The 18,569-nt window shown below is 36.0% G+C and overlaps 1 protein-coding gene across 4 annotated transcripts in view; it reads right to left on the bottom strand.

The window, feature by feature from the left end:
• Window positions 1-1,824: 1,824 nt before the first annotated feature.
• MCTP1 (multiple C2 and transmembrane domain containing 1) overlaps window positions 1,825-18,569 on the bottom strand; it is a 156,251-nt gene continuing 139,506 nt past the window's right edge. For 3 of the 4 annotated variants that reach the window (XR_015732159.1, XM_034440692.3, XM_034440691.3), the window contains 4 exons: window positions 6,236-6,345; window positions 4,995-5,104; window positions 4,327-4,424; window positions 1,825-3,554 (listed from right to left, as the gene is read on the bottom strand). Coding sequence is in view for 2 of the 4 variants with exons in the window: in XM_034440692.3 (XP_034296583.2) it covers window positions 3,483-3,554; window positions 4,327-4,424; window positions 4,995-5,104; window positions 6,236-6,345 (390 nt within the window). In the remaining 2 variants the exon portion in view is untranslated. The remainder of the gene's footprint in view (window positions 3,555-4,326; window positions 4,425-4,994; window positions 5,105-6,235; window positions 6,346-18,569) is intronic. The other variant, XR_004595265.3, reaches the window with a different exon arrangement.

Raw genomic sequence — 18,569 nt, forward strand, 5'->3', positions numbered from 1 at the left:
ACCCACAATAATATGCCTGTGGGGATGCTGCATCAGTCCTAAGTACAAGGATCAATTGCAACTATCCATCATTCAGCACATTGTAAGCTCAAAATCACTGAACTATTGTTAAACAAGGACCATCTGTTGTCTATTAATTAAAATGTCATTGTGCTCTCAAAAGTTTTTTTAAAATCACAGGTGTATGTGAATTTTTCTATGCTAATCAATGGGAGACAAGAGCTTTGGATTTGAGAAGTTCACTTTGAATTTGGCCCCAAGCTGGCCAGACTTCTTCCTAAATTTTTCTACAATTGATGTTTTCCAGATGCCCAAATCAGGGTTTGAACTGAAGTCTTACATCATAAAATCAGAACATTCTCTGTGTATTGTGCCAAGACACAGCTCTCCAAAAAAGCTGTAATACTAGGAAAGGTAGAAAGAAAGAGAAGAAGGTGACCAACAGCAAGGTTGATGGACTCAGTTACAATAGTGATGAGTATGCCCTTGGGAGACTTAAAAGAACAGGTTAGGGATTGATTGCCCACATAAAATCTGTTTATGTGGGAAACCTTTTAGTGAAGTGCTAGATGGACCTGACAGTGTGGAAAAAGCATTGTGGTGGAGATTGCTGACCAGAAGGTGGACCTAGCTGACAAAATCTCTTCAGAGAAATGAGAGATTGTGAGATCATCCAGATGTGTTCTGGACAGTTGCTCCTCGCAAAAAGACTGCAGGCTGAAGTTTTTGTGGCTGAATGGTGAGCAAGTGCTTTTAATTTTCTTTTAAGTTTTATACAAATTGGGTGTTTTTAAATTCGTTTTTTGGGCCAAAATTATTTAATGTACTTTTAAATGGTTTTTAACTTTTGTATGATGTACTTTTATCTTGTGGCTGTTCACCGCCCTGAGTCCTTCGGGAGTAGGGCAGTATATAAATAAAATAAAATAAAATAAATAAAATAAGTGGCTTGGAGTTGAGAGATTCCAATTAAGTTCACAGTTATAATGTAGCTTATATGGATATATAGACATGAAGCTTGGTCATGCCTAATTTCATAATCACTTTTGATATTGTCTAGCCCACTTTTTAAATATTAAGAACTTTTCAAACAGCAAGTTTTATGACATTCACTGGGTGAATTTCCTTCAATCCTTAGGAAGAGAAGTGGAAAATAGGAGTAAGAGTGTTCTCAAGCAGCAACACAGGCGATTTACCAGGTTGAAATAGGAAGCTTGAATTGCTTGGTAAAAGGCTATGGTACCCAGAAGTGAAAATTAGGACTTTCTTTAGGTTGGTTATTTCTGTTCACACATTTCTTCATATACATAAAAGGGAGTTTGAGATTTAAAATGCAGTGTGGGAGATTGTGAAGCTGACTGCTTTATCCTTCCTTAAACAGGAGGGAAGATTTAGGAGGCAGTCCAATATCAGTTGTAATTGTTTTCAGGCTAAAATTATGACATGAGTCCCCAAACCCTGGCTGCGGCCCACAATTGGGCCATGGCTTATTTGCAACTGGGTCGCATGAGCAGTGGGCTGGTGCACATGCACGTGTGCACAGCTCGATTCTCGTGAGTGGCAGCCTGCGCACGCACATGCAGCTCAACTTATACAAGTCGAGTCATGCATGCATGCACACCAGTCCACTGTTCACATGACCCAGTTCCCCTCTCCCCACCCCAGCAGAGCCATCAAGCCCCAAAGGTTGGGGACTGCTGATCTAAGGATAAGCTGTTGCTAAAGAGCCAAGAATTGAAAATAACACTCATAGCACTGATCCCTTGCATTCCTATGAAGAAAATGGATGACAGACAGACAGGGAGAGACACACACTTATTCTAATGTAGTTTAAACTCATATTTAATTGCATGAATAAGTATTTTGTGCAGGAAATGTATGCCCACAAGGTAATAGATAATAATAAATGATGACATCACAGGGAAAAACCTTTCACATACTTTGCAACAAGTTTTTAAATTAGTATAATGTTCTAGAGTTATTTTCTATTCCCCAATATTCACATCAATAAAAGTTTTTGTTTTCATTAATTAAATATTGCCCATCAATAATAAGCAACCAGAAAATTCCTTTATACATATGCATATCAAAATTACTTGGCTATTCAAGAAACATGTTCAGGGTTAGCTTTCCCTGTAGTTTGGTATTCTATCAAGCAGACTGCATACTTAGGCAAGATCCATTTACAGATCTCTTAACCAACAAATACACAATCCAAAATCAGTTTTCATGAGACATGCTCAAGAATAGATAAAAAGGAATGTATGTCTCCCTTTGTCACATTTTAATGTAAATATACGGGTTAATATCTTTCCATTGCAGTAGTGAAATAAAATCTGGGGAGTAACCCCAACTCAAGAGAAATATTGAATATTGAATACTTTTTTCCCCCCTGAGGTCACAAATTAATCTTCTTTACATCCCCTTGAAAGTTTTGTATAAAAATTATGTGGTAAGCTTTTTTAAAAAAGTATACTGGCTCAACTCAAGATTCCAATATGTCATTAAGTCTATATATCCAAAGCTATTTGTTATGTAATAACAATAGCTTAAACTTCCATATTGTCAATAATATAGAAAACGGTTTGCATATAATAGGCCACTAATTAATTAAAGAAAAAAAAAATCTGCCTGCAATGTGTTTCCATTGACTCCTATAAAAATTTAGAACAATGTAAACCTAAGGTATTACTAAGGTGCACAGAAGATGTTCATTACCTATCATCTGAAGCAATGTGTTTAAAACTGATTTTGCTTACAAAATATATGCAAGTTGTTCATGAGGCTAACAATTACAAATCAAGATTAAAGTTTTTATAAAAATTAGATATGGAATCAGTTATAAATCTGGCAGTAATTTTAGAGATAGGAATATTTTTTTCGAAACCTAGCGGTGGAATGATAAAAGTATCAAGAAATCCTTTAAATCTTTGGAGATCCATTAAAACATTTGCATGTTGCATGTAACTCATTTACTTCCAGCAAGCTCTGGTTAATTTAGAATATCTGGTTATTTGCAGCAATGATGGATAAAATAAATGAATTTGCTCTACTCTGCATGTCTACTAATATGTATAAAATGGAACTTTAAAGTGAACATCCTTTTTGGGTTAAAAAGATCAGTTATTTGGTTTCTTAATATTAATTAGCATGAATTAAATTACATTTAACACATCTTTATTCCTTTGTATGTGCCTGTCACGTACCATTCCACATTCATGCTATTGATGGCTTTTCTCATCCAGAAAGCTAAAGCATAAGCTAAATTTCAAATTTTCATTGTAGTTCTGTACAACGGAAAGAATATTTTTCCCTGCTAAATCTTTCTGTACAGTATTTACACATTTCTCATTAAGATTACCAAATTTTAAAACGAATCACTACCCAAAAGAAAATAAACAAAAAATTAGAAAGAGAAGGAATTCTCCTCAGATGATGTGATGCCTTGTTCAGATGCTGATCTGTCCAGCACATGGAATTGACTAACTAAGGTTGTTTTTCTTCCTTTTACTTGGGCTGTGAGAAAGGTCTTGTTTCAGTTCTTGATAGTGCACCTGTTTAAACACAGAATTCAGACATCAATTTCAACTCAGCAAACCAAAGTGGTTTTTAAAAAAAAAAAAAAATACAACTACACCATGGGGCTAGAAATATTTAGGGAAGAAACCAATATTGTCCTGGCAAACTTTAACATGGGCACCGTTCCTAAAAAATCCTGGTAAATTTCAAGGGGAAGGAGGAAAACAAACAAACAAAAAACAAAACAAATAACACAATCAATATGTTGGAAAGGAGACCATAGCAGTAAACATTTCAGTAAAGCCTTCTTCTACCCTACTTTCCATAAGGAATAACTTTTAAAAAGCCAAATGACAATTTTTTTTAAAAAGCCAGAATTTTTTTTAAAATGACATTTTTAAAGTTAGGACAATGTAGAGCCCTAGTACAAAGGTAAGCTACAATTATAACTGTACAATCAAGGAAGAAATAGGCACTCGTCAGTAGAAATATTCTTAGCATAGTATTCTTTGACGAATACAGGGCAGTTTTCAGGGAATGTAAATGCCTCCATCAAATGAGGACCTTTTAAAGTGCAAAGCATTGCCATCACAGCATTCTTGCATGACTTGCTTCATATTTCAGTGCACTTAGTGAAATGATTTGCTCTTTTACAGTGGTGTTTTCTGCTTTCATCAACTTAAATCCCTGAAGCTGTTGCTTCAAAGCACTCAAGCACTGCTTGTCTATTAACTCACAATTTAATTAGAAAATTAACCTTCAAAAAATAATATATCTTCAGGTTTAACATCAAAGGTGTATACAGACCAGTTGCACATCTGAAGGGACTCTGGAAAGAAAATCAAGTAGTTCGTTGTTATCAATCGCATATGGACTTCGGAGTTTCTTTGTAAATTTGTTGATGCCTGAACAAAGCAACAGTTCACATAGATCAGTATTGATGCTTTAATGTCATTGTAAAATTAATTGCATAGGACTGCTGGATTAGCTGTACACCCATTCTTGATTAGTGCTTCATACCTTTTTCCTTGGTAACAGGAACTCCTGGTTCTAAGGTAATCTCTATCAGCAAGAAAATAATTTTACTCGGCAGAAAGGCATAGATGAGTAATGCCAAATTGGGCTTTTGAATGCCAAAATGATAACAGCTAATGCAGACTCAATACATTCAAAACCATGAATGCCAATGTACCAATATGCCCGTTAATTTTTTTTTAAATACTGGCTCAATATTTGTATTTATAAAAAGTGCATGTTAAGAAAACGTGTATGAGAAAGAAGAGGACCAGCAATCTTATTCAATTTTATTGGTATAAGCTTCCATCTGATACATTTAGAGCATCACTGTGAATTTAGAAAAACAGGACACTCTCCATCCACTATCAGATATTCACTAAAGATAATATATCTCATAGATTTAAAGCTATTTGTTCTATGTTCTACAGAGAGTTCTGGAGGGGAAAGTCTCTACTTACCCCAGACAAGGACAATGTATCTCAGTGGAATGAAATACAGGATGACTGTGAACACACAGAGAGCAACAATGGCCAGCCAGCTTAAGAATGGAATAGTCCAGTTGAATATACTGAATGAAAAATTAATAGATCAGAAATACAATAGCTCACAGGAAAAAAAATTAAAAAAACCCAAAGCAACAGCAGGTAGAATATAGATCTTTAAATGGAACAAGATTAATCTTCAGTGAAAGAACCAACATGTTTATGAATACACATGAGTGTAGAATATGGCATGTGTTGGTGCTTTGGACCCAATCCCTAAAAAGCAATTTTGGAGCTAAAATTTGCTCTACACTCCATGAGAGCATATATTTACACTTTGTAGAAACTGAACTTCATGCAATTTTTTCTAATTTTTTCTCCAAAATTTTCCCCAATATTGTGCCGCTTGGCTTGGCTTGGCTTGGCTTGGCTTGACTTGACTTGACTTGACTGGGCTTGAAAGGGAAGTATACAAATCCTTCCCATAGTATTGCTTGATTGATTGGTGCAATCAATGTTGGTGCGACCTGGGCACTTTTAATTAAATGTCATCTACTGACATCCTGGGTGCATATCTTCTCTGTAATAGTGCCAAGCCCTCTTGGAATGAGCGTCTCATCTAGATATGCATGGATCCTACTCTATGGTATTTCAAAAGGGCTTGAAGACCCAGCTCTCCTCCCAGCCTTTAGGATAGTGAATGAAGATCCCTTAGATTCTTTTTTTTGTTCCAAGTCCAATTTTTGTCATCTTTATTCCTTGTTTTGGTTTCTGAGTATATTCTGTTTTAATGTTTGTATTTGTGAGCATCTCACAGTCTTTGGGAATCAGGTGAGATACAAATTGAATAATAAATAAAAGAATAAAACATTTAAAAAGATGAAGTTTAAATGATTCTCTCTAAGATTATCTAGCCTACACTTTTTCTCATATTTGGTTATCAGGACAGGTTCTTAATAAAAGAAGGAATTACATCTCTCTACTATAATGTAGGTTTATATCTTCTTCTCTTTCTGTTCGACATTAGACATCATATTCTTTAGAATCCTGGTCCAAGTGATAGAACTTTAATGACAAAGTAAGGATGATGTGATTTTTATAGTAATATTTTTGTCCTTTGTCCAGAATACGTAACATTTTGTAATTGGAATGGGAATACATATACAGTATTATAGACATAATCTGAGAACAGCTAAGCACCATTTGTCGACACTTACTTCTTAATCCTTTCTCCAAGAGAAGCCACCTCATCAAGGATGTTCTGAACACTTATGCACACTTCCTGAATGGCATAGAGTTTATTCATAAATCCTTTCTTTTCACTGTCCTGAGGATTATAAGAAAGAGGATCAATCAACATTTACTGGTAAATTGATTATAGTTTTCCCCAGTAAAACATTAAAATAGCATATTTTAAAATGCACACATTAATAAATATTTTATTTTTCTCTGTTTTGAACTACAGTACTCTCCAAGTACAAATGAATACATAAGCCTGAAAAACAGGTGATGCTGTTCTATCAAATCTAATAATTATAATAGCATGTCTTTAATGTGACTATCAAAGCAGTGGCATCATTTTTCAAGCTTGAATACTTGAACAAGTAATAGAGAGGAGCTAAGGGTGTCCTTAAATCAGGCCTTAGGTACTTCCAAATCATTTTCAAAGTGTTTGCAGCTGTACAAAATATATTACCAGTAATAGTAAGTATATTTCAAATAAAATGACAAGGAGTATGAGAAAGTGTGTTCTGTACCAATGTCTTTATAATCCCTACTACTACTGAATATCTCATTAAAAATAGTCTTGCTTGCTTGTTCTAAGTAAAGGAGTTAATAATGGTAGTTAAGGTGTTAACAATATTGGTTGAAAAACAATCTGTTATAAATGTCTTAAGGACAGAGTCACAAAAAAGGATTAGTTATATAGCCAATTTGGTATAGTGGTTAAAATTACAGGGTAGAAATTAGTAGACTGTGAGTTTTAGTCCCACCTTAGACATGAAAAATCAGCTGGGTGACTTTGGGCCAGTAACTCTCTCTCAGCCCAACTCATCTCACAGGCTCATTGTTGTGGGGAAAATAGGAGGAAGGAGGAGTATCAGACACTGTATGTCGGCTGCCTTGAATTACAGGTAAAAATAATAAAGATGGGATTTAAAAAATCTTTTTTTAAAAAGTACAGCAATTCCTTTTTTCAATTATGATAAAACTCCATCTTACAGCACTTTTAAATACTGTAAGACATGCTGCTTTCCTATATAGTACAGGTGGTCCTCGAATAGTCCTAAGCAAGCTATCAGGTAGATCAGCAGTTACTGCCAGATGAAGGATGGAACAAGAGGGTCGCGAGAATGCAAGGTAGGCATGGGATGGCTCAGGGAGTGTCTGTGAGGGTTCCCAAGGATGATCAGCAAAGATCCGGAAGAGTGCATGAGGGTGCACATCAAGGCTTGGGGAGGATAAGAGAAAATGCAAGAGAGGCATAACAAAGGATGGGGAGGATGCACAAGTGACCAGTGTGGGTGAAGTGCAGAGGGGCTGGGGATGGGTACGCAGGTAAGGGAGACTTATTTGTAACTTTCTCTGCCAATTTGCCCATTACCTTTCTGAGGAAGCCACCAGGGAGGGTTATAAATAGCAATTGCATGAACACAGAGTGCTGCAACCAGTCATAAGTGCATGCCAGTGGGACAGCTTGAATTCTGAGGACAGGTTGTAACCACCATTTGTTCAGGACCATCATAACTTTGAACGGTCAATGAACAAATGGTTGTAAGTTGAGGACTGTCTGTATTGTTCTTTAAGAAAGTTTAACAAAAGTATCCTTAATAAATCCTAAAATATGGCTAACATACATATGACAATTATTTAAATAATTGCTAAGATTTTATCAGTGTTTATTTCAGAGGGGAAGGTATCATTCATAAATGCTACCTATTATTTTATAATAAAGTCAGGATTGTTCAAGCTATCATATGAGCTGCAAACATCTGGACAACTTCAAATTGTCTGCATTTTTCACAGCCTAGATACACAGTTGTAGTCCTAGGTATATACAGCATTCTATTTGAACTAGCTGTGTTGCTGCAACAGTATTCTTTTCAGTAAATAAGGATGGCCATGAAACTATCATTCTGCTTAAGAATTACTAAAAAAAACAATAAACCAGCCTCAAGTCATAACTGCTTTCTGTTCTTACTTATAATTCTTCAATTTAGATTCCTAGATTGAAGCATATCTTGATTCATCATCAGTTCTTGTACGGAAAGAATGCTATCAGAATAACAAAACACATTCCCCTTTCTTCTATCTCTAGAGCTCAAGAGATTTTCTTTGGAAGATCCTGAAGCTATTTTTCTTTACAAATATTTTAACAAGATCAACTTGTACCTTCTTGAATACACATCTGTTCTACATTTTCTCTCTAAATGCAAAGGGCCACTATTCTCCTCAGACCTATTGCATTCTCCACTTTGGAGCGTAAAGAAAATTTGTTGACATATTCGAAAGCAGGCATAGACAAAACAGCACTGGAAAAAGGAGGCAGACAGAAGGATAAGGGTTCAGCTTTTCCTAAACTAATTCCACATGCCCCATGAAACATTAGCTGTTTTTTATTTCCTGTTCTAAAGATTCACAGAGAAAATATTCCAGGCTAGTGAAAAGCTGCACTTTTTTCCCAGCAAGGTGCTGTGTTAGCACAGAACATATGAGCCAGTTTCAGCAAACCGAAAGTCCCTAATATTCCATTGTCAAATATTTTTGGTATTTTCTCTCAAAACAAAGATGGACTATTACAGGAATCAATTTTTTCATCTGAATGGCTACAAGGGAAGAGATGGGGGGAGTTAGGCAATGGGGTAAGATGAAGCACATGCTATGATTATAAATGAAGGTGGGCTGCCAAGCAACCAAATTTGGATCATATGACTGTGGGGTGCTGCAACAAAGGATGGCCAGTTGTAACTATCATTCATTCAGCATGATTGGAACTTCTAACAAATGTCTGTTAAGTGAGGGCTACCTGTACTAAAAAAAAAGTTTTGTTTTTAATATATTGTAAAGGCTTTAAAAAGCATTTCACTATTTTCTTCCAAGAACCTGAAAAATAGTCAGGTCTGAATTGAAAATAATAGGTTATGCTGACTTTGTCAGATTCAGATTTAAATAACTATATGATATACAAATAAAAGTGTAATACAAGAGGGTTTTTCCTTGTAAAAGTATCACAATTAATAACAATTCTAAATTCCTAATAAACCCAAATTATTTTAAGCTATATGTATTCTTTGAGGTAAAAATAGAGGAACAATCTTAACATTTTCAATTGCCACAAAAATCTACTTACAAGGTATAAAAGTGCATTCTAATAATAAATAAGCTAATAGAGTGACTACAACTCTTCTGTTGTATTTTATCAGAATAGGACAATTCTTGCTGGCAAGTTAGATCATTAGGAGAAAATAAAATTCCAAATTTCATGAAAACATTCCAGAACCTTTTGAATTTTACACCTTAATAATCTCAGTTATTACTATATGCTTTTTACCAGAACTGTATGAAACATAAAAAACTTAATCCATTATAAAGAAATAAAACATGCCAAATTTCATAGAAATCAGTGAAGAATTTTCAAGTTAAGTAATCAAGGTAAGGTAACGGCTCTTTTAAAAGAAATCATCGAAGAAATTAATCTATAATTGGAAGTTCTTTGTGGACATTTTGCAAGAGACAGAGAAAAGTCAAATTTTGACATGGATTTGATGATTGTTAAAATTTAAAAAGAAAAAAAATTCTTTCCCCTTTCTTTTGGGGAGGGAGGGGAATGAACATTATATTATAGTCTTAAATTAAGAGTTGGATGTAAGAGTTAGATTATATTCTTGAAAGAAGTAGTCAGAGGTTATTCTTTGTATATATTTTTGTTTTCCTTTCTTTTTTTAATACCATTTACATTTCTGTCCTTATTCTCTTTTCACTCTTTGTTTTCTCTTGATTGTTAGTTTATGTTGCTTTTTTATGTGTTCATAATAAAATTATGAAGACAACAGGAAGCTTTTTTTAGAAAAGAAATGATGATTGGTAGAATTACGGTGAAATATCTTTTAATCAAAGCGAGCATAACCTCAAATCAAAAGCAGAACTGCAATCAAAAGGGCATATCTGTCATTGGCTCACATACATAAAACTGAAAGAAAGGTTTAATTTAGACAAGAAATATTATGGTTTGAAACTGTAAAATTTGAAATTGTATTGTGTGCCAATGATGAACATGTTATTGAAAAATGTTTTTAAAACTGAACTGGAAAATGAGTATGTGAAATACTGCATGATTCAATAGGCAAAGAATTTTGGATATAATGCTTGAGCAATGTGGACAAATGGTTTGACACTGAACTATAATATGAAAGAAAACTTTTACAAAATGATGCATCACTGGTACAAAATGCCTGACAAATTGTTAAAGATATATAAAGGTGTTTCAAATGTATGTTGGAAATGTAATTGTAAAGAAGAAACTTTTTATCCTCTTTGATAGACTTGTGAATAAAGCAAAGAAATACTGGGGCCAGATTATGTTTTAATCCAGAATATTCTTACAATGAACAAGAAGGTTTGTTTTTAAGATTACTGGATAAGGAATCCTTCGAAAAAAAGGATTTTTTTTTTTACTGTATGCAGTCAAAGTTCTTTATGAGCAAAATGGAAAGATATATTAATCACCACTATGGAACAATGGATGGAAAAATAGATGGAGCTAGCAAAGATGGCATAATTAACTGTTTTACTCAGAGAAAAGAATGTATCTAGTTGTGTTTCTACTGGAAACTGCTTCTTCTGCTTCCAGCAAAAAAAAAAGAAAGAAAAAAGATAGAAATTTGACTGGGTTATGCTGATCAGAGTAGTGTGTTGTGATAGAAATGGCTAGTATTTAGTATATAAAAGTAAAATGTTGAGGCTGTAATTCTAATTTTGTACTTTGTTGCACTGAAAAAAGCTTTTTTCCCCTCTTCTCCTTTGTCCCACATTTCTTTTCCTCCTTTTCCCCTCCCCCACTTCCCTATTATCTTTATTTTTATTTTATATTATGATCATCTCAATAAAATTTACATTTAGAAAAAATACAAACAATTACGGTAGCTGTCTTGCAAACAGTTTGAACAGTCTTTCACAACTTGTTGTCTTCCAGATGAATGGAGACTACAGCTATCAGAATTGTCAGCATTTAGTAATTTGCTAGAGATTTTGTAAATTACAGTGCCAATATATCCGGAGGGTACCAGTCTGAGAAAACAAAAATTGCTTCAGGCAGGAGTGTGCAGCAAATACCTCACAGCAAAAGTAGACCCTGAGACTACACCACCAAATAGGCCACATAATTTGCTTGTACTTTTTTAACCTCCCTGACTGCTGCATAGTAAATATGACATCAGATTAATTTGGTATTATGGATTAGCACAGAGAAACAAATATTTTATTGCATATTTTAGAGTAAGGTCATCTTCGACCTAGAGCAGGTGACAATTTCTTGTTTCAAATATCAAGGGGAAAAACCAATGATTGTGATAATATTTGCTGTGGGATATTTTCTTAAGAATAAAAAAGAAGTTAAAATTTTAATGAATAAAAAGTAAATACAGAGTGGAACTCATTTTCAAAAAGAGTTAGCACAGTTTGTACAAACTGAATGTGACATAAAAATGAGGTTACTGTGCAACTCAAAAGAGATACCATGGCAATAAGGGCTATAACAATAACTGGAATACATTAGTTCTTTGCTAGCAGGATTACAGAAGATAAGTAAGACTGATTATGCATTTTGTCTACAATAAATGAATGCCAATGAGAACGAAACATGCCAAGATTCACAGAATGATATATTTTTCACTGATACATTGTGTACAAACCTGAACAGAAGAACATATGTGTTATCTACAGGGCCTGAATAAGGCAAACATAATATTTATATGGTAATATGTTAAAGAACATGAATGGGCATTTTCATCTTATATATCCCAAGAAGTTCAGCTTTAATTTATTTCTTATATTGCATATTTCATATGAAATCCATTTTACCTACCGGTATAACAATATATATATATTTATTTATTTATTTATTATATTTCTATACCGCCTTTCTCCCATAGGACTCAAGGCGGTGTACAGTCAAGAAAAATATAGATACACAAACATCATAATATTGCTAATTAAAATTATTATTATAACATAGTTTGGCCCAATTAAATAGAACCTAAAATTAGATAACATTTTAAAAACATTCACATGTTCATATGTTTAGCCCCGCCTGTTGGAACATCAGGGTTTGAGGGTACGGCGGAAAGCACGGAGATCAGGGATATTCCGTATCTCAGGGGGCAGTTCATTCCAAAGGGTTGGAGCCCTCACAGAGAAGGCCCTCCCCCTGGGAGTTGCCAGTCGGCATAATTTGACTGACGGTACCCTGAGTAGTCCCTCCCTGTGAGAACGAACTGGTCGGTGGGAGGCTATTGATGGCAAAAGACGGCCTTGTAGGTACCCAGGTCCTAAGCCATGGAGCGCATTAAAGGTGATAACTAACACCTTGAATCGCACCCGGAAGACCACCGGGAGCCAGGGCAGCTCGCGTAGGAGAGGTGTTACATGGGCGCAACGAGCTGCACCCATAATCACCCGCGCAGCTACATTCTGGACCAGTTGGAGCCTCTGGGTGCTTTTCAATGGGAGCCCCATGTAGAGAGCATTACAGTAGTCCATACAGGAGGTGACTAGGGCATGAGTGACCATGCGCAAGGCGTCCCGATCCAGAAAGGGATGCAACTGGCGGATGAGGCGAACCTGATAAAAGGCAGCCCTGGCCACGGCCGTCAAATGATCTTCTAAAGATAGCCGTGAATCTAGGAGAACCCAAGTTGCGGGCCCTCTCTGTGGGGAGCAAGATCTCATCCCCAATTGTCAGTGATGGTACCAGCTGACTATACCGGGATGCCGGAAGCCACAGCCACTCGGTCTTGGAGGGGTATATATATGTTAAGAATTAGTTATGTTAACTTTTACAAAGGTTTGTCCATGCTATCTATGAAATTTCTTTAAAGTTGAATTCTCATATTCAGAACGCAGCCCAAATTGCCTTGAACAGTTTGCCTTGACTAACTTCCATTTCTGGAGCACAAATATGTAAATTTGACATTCTACTCATTCTTTATCATATTTTTCACATTTTCACATATAAAAATATTCAAAATGGACACCTATAAAAAGGAATATTTGTAGTAAAATAGTGCGAGATAAGTTTTAAGATTATTGTGCGAACTAAAAGGATGAAGACGAGAAATACTACTACTTCTTTACAAACAGTTTGGATTTCTACATTTTATGGAGAAGGGTCACAAAAAGAATTAACTCACTGATCTGTTCCATTAAAAAATACATTTTTTTACCTGATAAAATAAATAAAATAGCCCCATATATATACTCAGCAACTCAGATGCCTATTGGTAAATCAGCAGTTAATGATTGAGCCCTCTTCCTCCCTGAAGGGAAGGGGTCTTTGGGTGCATACTGGAATGGGGAGTAAGGATGCAGTTTTTCTTATGGTCCACAGCTCCCTTTTTTCTCCTCCTCCTAGCAAAATGGCAGATAATTCTGTAGGTTAGGTGAGGAGGAGGCAGAGGAGATGGAAGCGGAGGACGAGGAAGAGGCAGCGTGTAGTTCTGCTGAAGGTTGTGGGGGGTGAAATGGAGCAATTCAAGCCAATAATAGCAAGATAGGTGACATATAAATTTAATACAAAAATGGAAAATATGTGGGAAGAGAAAAGATGAGGGAATGACTGGGATGCCTGATAACAAGGTAAGTCTGGCTGGGTGTGTGTGTTCCACAATGGGTGTCTCCTTTCTCTTCCTTCCTGGAGGGGGCTCATAGGAACATGCTGGAATGGGGATGTAGGGTACAATTTTTCTCATGGTTTGCCATTCCCCTTTTCCCTCCTCCCCCTGCAAAACAGCAGGCAGTTCTGCAGATTAGCAGAGGACAAGGCTTCACCGTGGCTCTCCTGAAAGTCATGAGGGGGGAAGAGGAAATAATGCAAGGCTATATTACATGTGGAAGGAAGGATGATCCAATGGGTCACAGATTGTCTAGTATCTCACAAAAACCATGGTTCTAGAAGACCTATGAAAATAAAAAGGTCTTTTATCTGTTGTTAAAAGGGCGATATACTTCCAGGCAAATCTACTGAACAGAGTTCTTCCTCATTTCTCCAGTTGCTTTTTGGGCAACAAAATTTAGAGCTGGATATCTGATGGGGGTAATTGTGTCTAGTTAGGAAATATGGGAGGAGTTCTTCTTCTAGTAACACGGTCCTAAGGCATTCTAGGCTTTATAGGTTAATGCCTATAGATTTCAATGTAAAGTTCTAAGGCAGCAGCATTTGAAAGAGGCATCGGGGTAAACAGACTATAAAGACTCACAAATATTATTTCAGGAAGATTTTTGGATTTCAATATCTTTTTAAAACTCAGCAATTAATCTTATTCCAATAAATATGAGAAAATGTAGTATTTTCCAAGGTGTGTAGTGATTGGGACTCTTAAGGCGTATGAAAAATGTTTCCCATCTTCAACCTTATTCTAGTGAATCTAATAAAGGAAACATTGACAGTTACAATAGAAGAATTCAATGACGGCATTTATCTCCTATGTTTGTCAGGTAGGTTTTGTATTATTTATTGTCTTGTAAATAAGCTTTAAATGCTTTTTTAGCCTTGGTTACAAACTATCTATTTTCAGTTCAACAGTGAGAAATAAAAGTTGCCATTATTTGATGTCTTTCCTCCTCTATTCTTTGTTCCTACTTTCCATGGATTTCATTATGTTACTGGAAGTATGCATTGTCAGATCTAGGACAGAGCAACAGGGAGGGGGATTGTAAAATTTTTATGATCTTTGGAACAGGAAAATAGAACACATTTGGCCTCCTGCATGCTTCTTATTTCATTCATCAACAGAAAATACTTTTTAGACAAATTTATGTTTTTTTTTCTAGTCAACTTTTATTTATTTGATTAATTCACACTTGAACTGCTTGCAGTGTTTTTTAATGAGTAATTACAAAGTTTCCTTCAGATTCTAGACATTTAGGGCTAAACAAATATTCATAATATAATTAATCTATGCGGAATAGATGGTAGTCAAAATAACAGCTCTCAAAAAGATATAACTGGTAAAGTTCAATTTTTATTAAGATCTATGGGGACTCAGAGTCATTCAAATTATTGTTGCACACACCAAAAAAATTAACATGAATATACAGGTCAGCCCAGAGAAAACAAGGTTTGTAATCATATGAAATTAGTCTAATGAGATTATAACCCAAAATCTATTTTACAAGCCATAGCCAGTGAGATTTTACTAAAAATATTATTTTTATGTTTAGAAAGACCTAACATAGCACACTTACTCTTCTATTTCTGAAATTTCATAGGACAGCTCCACAGAGAAGATCTCTGCAGAGGCATTAAATATTCCTGATAAATGTATTTTCTGAATGATCAAGTCCTCTAGCAAAACAGCAACTAAAGATATTAATCTATATTTTTACAGGTGGAAAGCTGATAGAGATCATGCATATCAACCAGGAGGAAAAAAAATCTAAATTTAGTACTACAAACCAATACTGGATCAAATTAACTACTGACAGATAAGTTCCAGATAAGTCTGAAACACAACACAAACAAAAATTACCAAAAGTTAAGTTTATAGTTCAGATAATCATTTTTGAGCTGTACCAGGGAGATTCAGAAAAAGATCCTAGATAAATTTAAATAGATAAAGATAGATAAATTCATTCATTCATTCATTCATTCATAAATTTTATTGGCCACCCATCTTACCACAGGGTTATATAGCATTATTTATTGTTCAAAGCACTTTTGATTCCAAAATGTTATACTGATAATCAATCTTACACATGTTGATTCTTCGTACTAAACAAAAGGGAGTTTTAAGAATAGTTTCATTTCTACTTGAAAATGATTCAGGGTGAAGTAGGATTTATCAATCCCAATCCATCCTCATATGCCTAAGTAATACTGGATCCCAGGGTATATTCTAAACAGTGGATATTCATTCCTCATCAAGTTTCAGCTATGTAAATATTTTACCATAGTTCCATGAACTGGTAAATTTACTTTATTGGAAAATTAATACATCACTGCCAAGTCTTAACCAAAACACAAACAAAAATATATTTAAGTTATAAATAAAATCATTCTGAAATGCAATTCCACCAAATTGCTGCAAAAAAACATAAAATGCCGTTATTGTTTCATGTTAAAATGATGGAAATAGAAAGAAGTTCCCTTAGTAACTAGAGATAGCTAATCCTGATTGGATATAGTTTCTCTTTTGTCTGAAATCTCTTCACTCTACAAAGAAAAGGAATAGCATTCCTTATTATAAGATTTTTCAAAGAAGAAAGGAAAAAGACAACAAGAAACTCCTCTTTTTTTCCCCTAAATGGGATTTCAATAGACCAGAAAATGCAGGGATTACAGTGTCTAGAATAAAGATGCAGTTTACAAATATAAAAGGAAAAAGACACCCCCACACAAAAGAAACTAGAAAGTATACTTTTTGAAAACTTAACCACAGGTTATTTTTATTCAGTGTGGAAGAGGTTGTTGAAGGTCTTTAGTTCCTATGCTATCATTCTACTAAGGCAGTGATGGCTAACCTTTTTGCCATTGCGTGCCAAAAGTGGGGGTCATGGGGGAGGTCATGTGTCTGCGTGCCCACACCCATAATTCAATGCTCCCCCTGCACTCCCCTCGCTTTTGGCATGTGATGGCAAAAAGGTTACCAGTGGATCTGGTAGGCCCCTTTTTCGCCCTCCCCAGGCTCCAGAGGCTTTTTTGGAGCCTGGAGAGGGCAAAAATGGCCTTTCCCATCCACTCCAGAAGCCCTCCGGAGGCCGGAAACGGCCCATTTCCCAATTTCTGCTGGGCCCGGTTGGCCCGAAAATCAGCTAGCCAGCGCGTGCATGCATGCTGGAGCTGAGCTAAGGCAATGCTCGCATGCCCACAGATATGGCTCCATGTGCCACAGGTTCACCATCATGGTACTAAGGGAACTACTGTTCCTAATGTATTACCACATATAATTTTAGATCTGCACAGGAAGTGAATTGATCTCCTTTCCCACCCCAATCAATGCAACCGAAGTTCAGACAGACACCCCCCCCCAAGGTACTTACAACCTAATTCTGAAGATCAGACCCCCCCAGATAACATGACTGAATTTCAGATATTTGACAACTAGCCCACATTTTCAACCATTTGTAGCATCTCATGGTCACATGACTGCAATTGATGATGTTTTTGCTGGAAACCAAAATTTATTTTCAGTTTTTGGCAAAAACGTCGGGTTTGCTTAACAAGTGTTGCAAAGAAAGGTAGTAAAATCGGGTCAGTCATGGGGGTGACCTGCTCTACAACTGCCACAGCTTATGAACATAATGGGCAGGATCCATTATGGTCATTAAGTCAAGGGCCACCTGCTGATGGGATTGCCAAGTACATTCTGTTACACCAGGGGTCTGCAACCTTACACACTCAAAGATTTGGACCTGTTTCCCACAGAAAAAGAAAACACTGAGCGCCACAAAACTCTTCCCGTGCCTGACTATTTCTTGAGCGGCCACAAAACTAGCATACATAGTTGAATTAAACATTCTGTTTTCTTCCAAACTTTTCTTTTCTTGGATTTATCCATGGTTGGCCTACCGGGGGTTGAAAAGCTCAATAAATCGCGTGCTGGCAAGTGTCACACATTGGCAGCTGTGAGTGATATTTTGAGTGACAGGGAGCCGCAGCAGAGGGATGAGTTACATGCGGCTCCAGAGCCACAGGTTGCTGACCCCTGTGTTACACCATGTCCTGGCTTCTTTTTGCTATAATGGTATAATGGAAAGTACCCAGACCCACCACTAACTGACTGACAAAGACCTAGTATAAGTACAGTATATTTAAGCTAAGCCTTGTAAAACTCAGGCTATGATCTAATGTTATATATTCAAGGCATTATAACTGGGGCAAATTGGACATAGTACCTCTGAAGCACAGAGTGATGGAGGCAACTGGAGCTTTACACAATGTTACTGGGGTGATTGCATCTGAGGTAGAGCATTTCTCAGAAGCAGCGGTGGTCTGTGGTTTAAATAGAGCCTGGGGTGGTAGCAGCTGGCTGAGAGTGCTAAAGTCGCTTCAGTGTTGAACCCAGTGTTGCAACCAAGGGCCGCTGTTCACAAAAACCAAAAGGACAGCATTGTCCTAATTTCAAAATTACCTGTAATTTCTCCATACTGGGTAATTCACTGCATTTTCAACATGTGTAACTCCATATTGCATTCCTATTGTGACTCCTATTGCTTGTCCAAAACTTTAGGGCTTTTTCTTTGTCCGACTTTTCATTTTTTATATTTTATATTTGATTTTCTCTAAACTGCCAATTCTGTTGGAAATGGATTATTCAGGTTTTTTTTAATTATTAT

This window comes from Pantherophis guttatus, chromosome 2 (genome assembly GCF_059756535.1).
Source record: "Pantherophis guttatus breed Tessera chromosome 2, ASM5975653v1, whole genome shotgun sequence".
Taxonomy (NCBI): Eukaryota; Metazoa; Chordata; class Lepidosauria; order Squamata; family Colubridae; genus Pantherophis; species Pantherophis guttatus.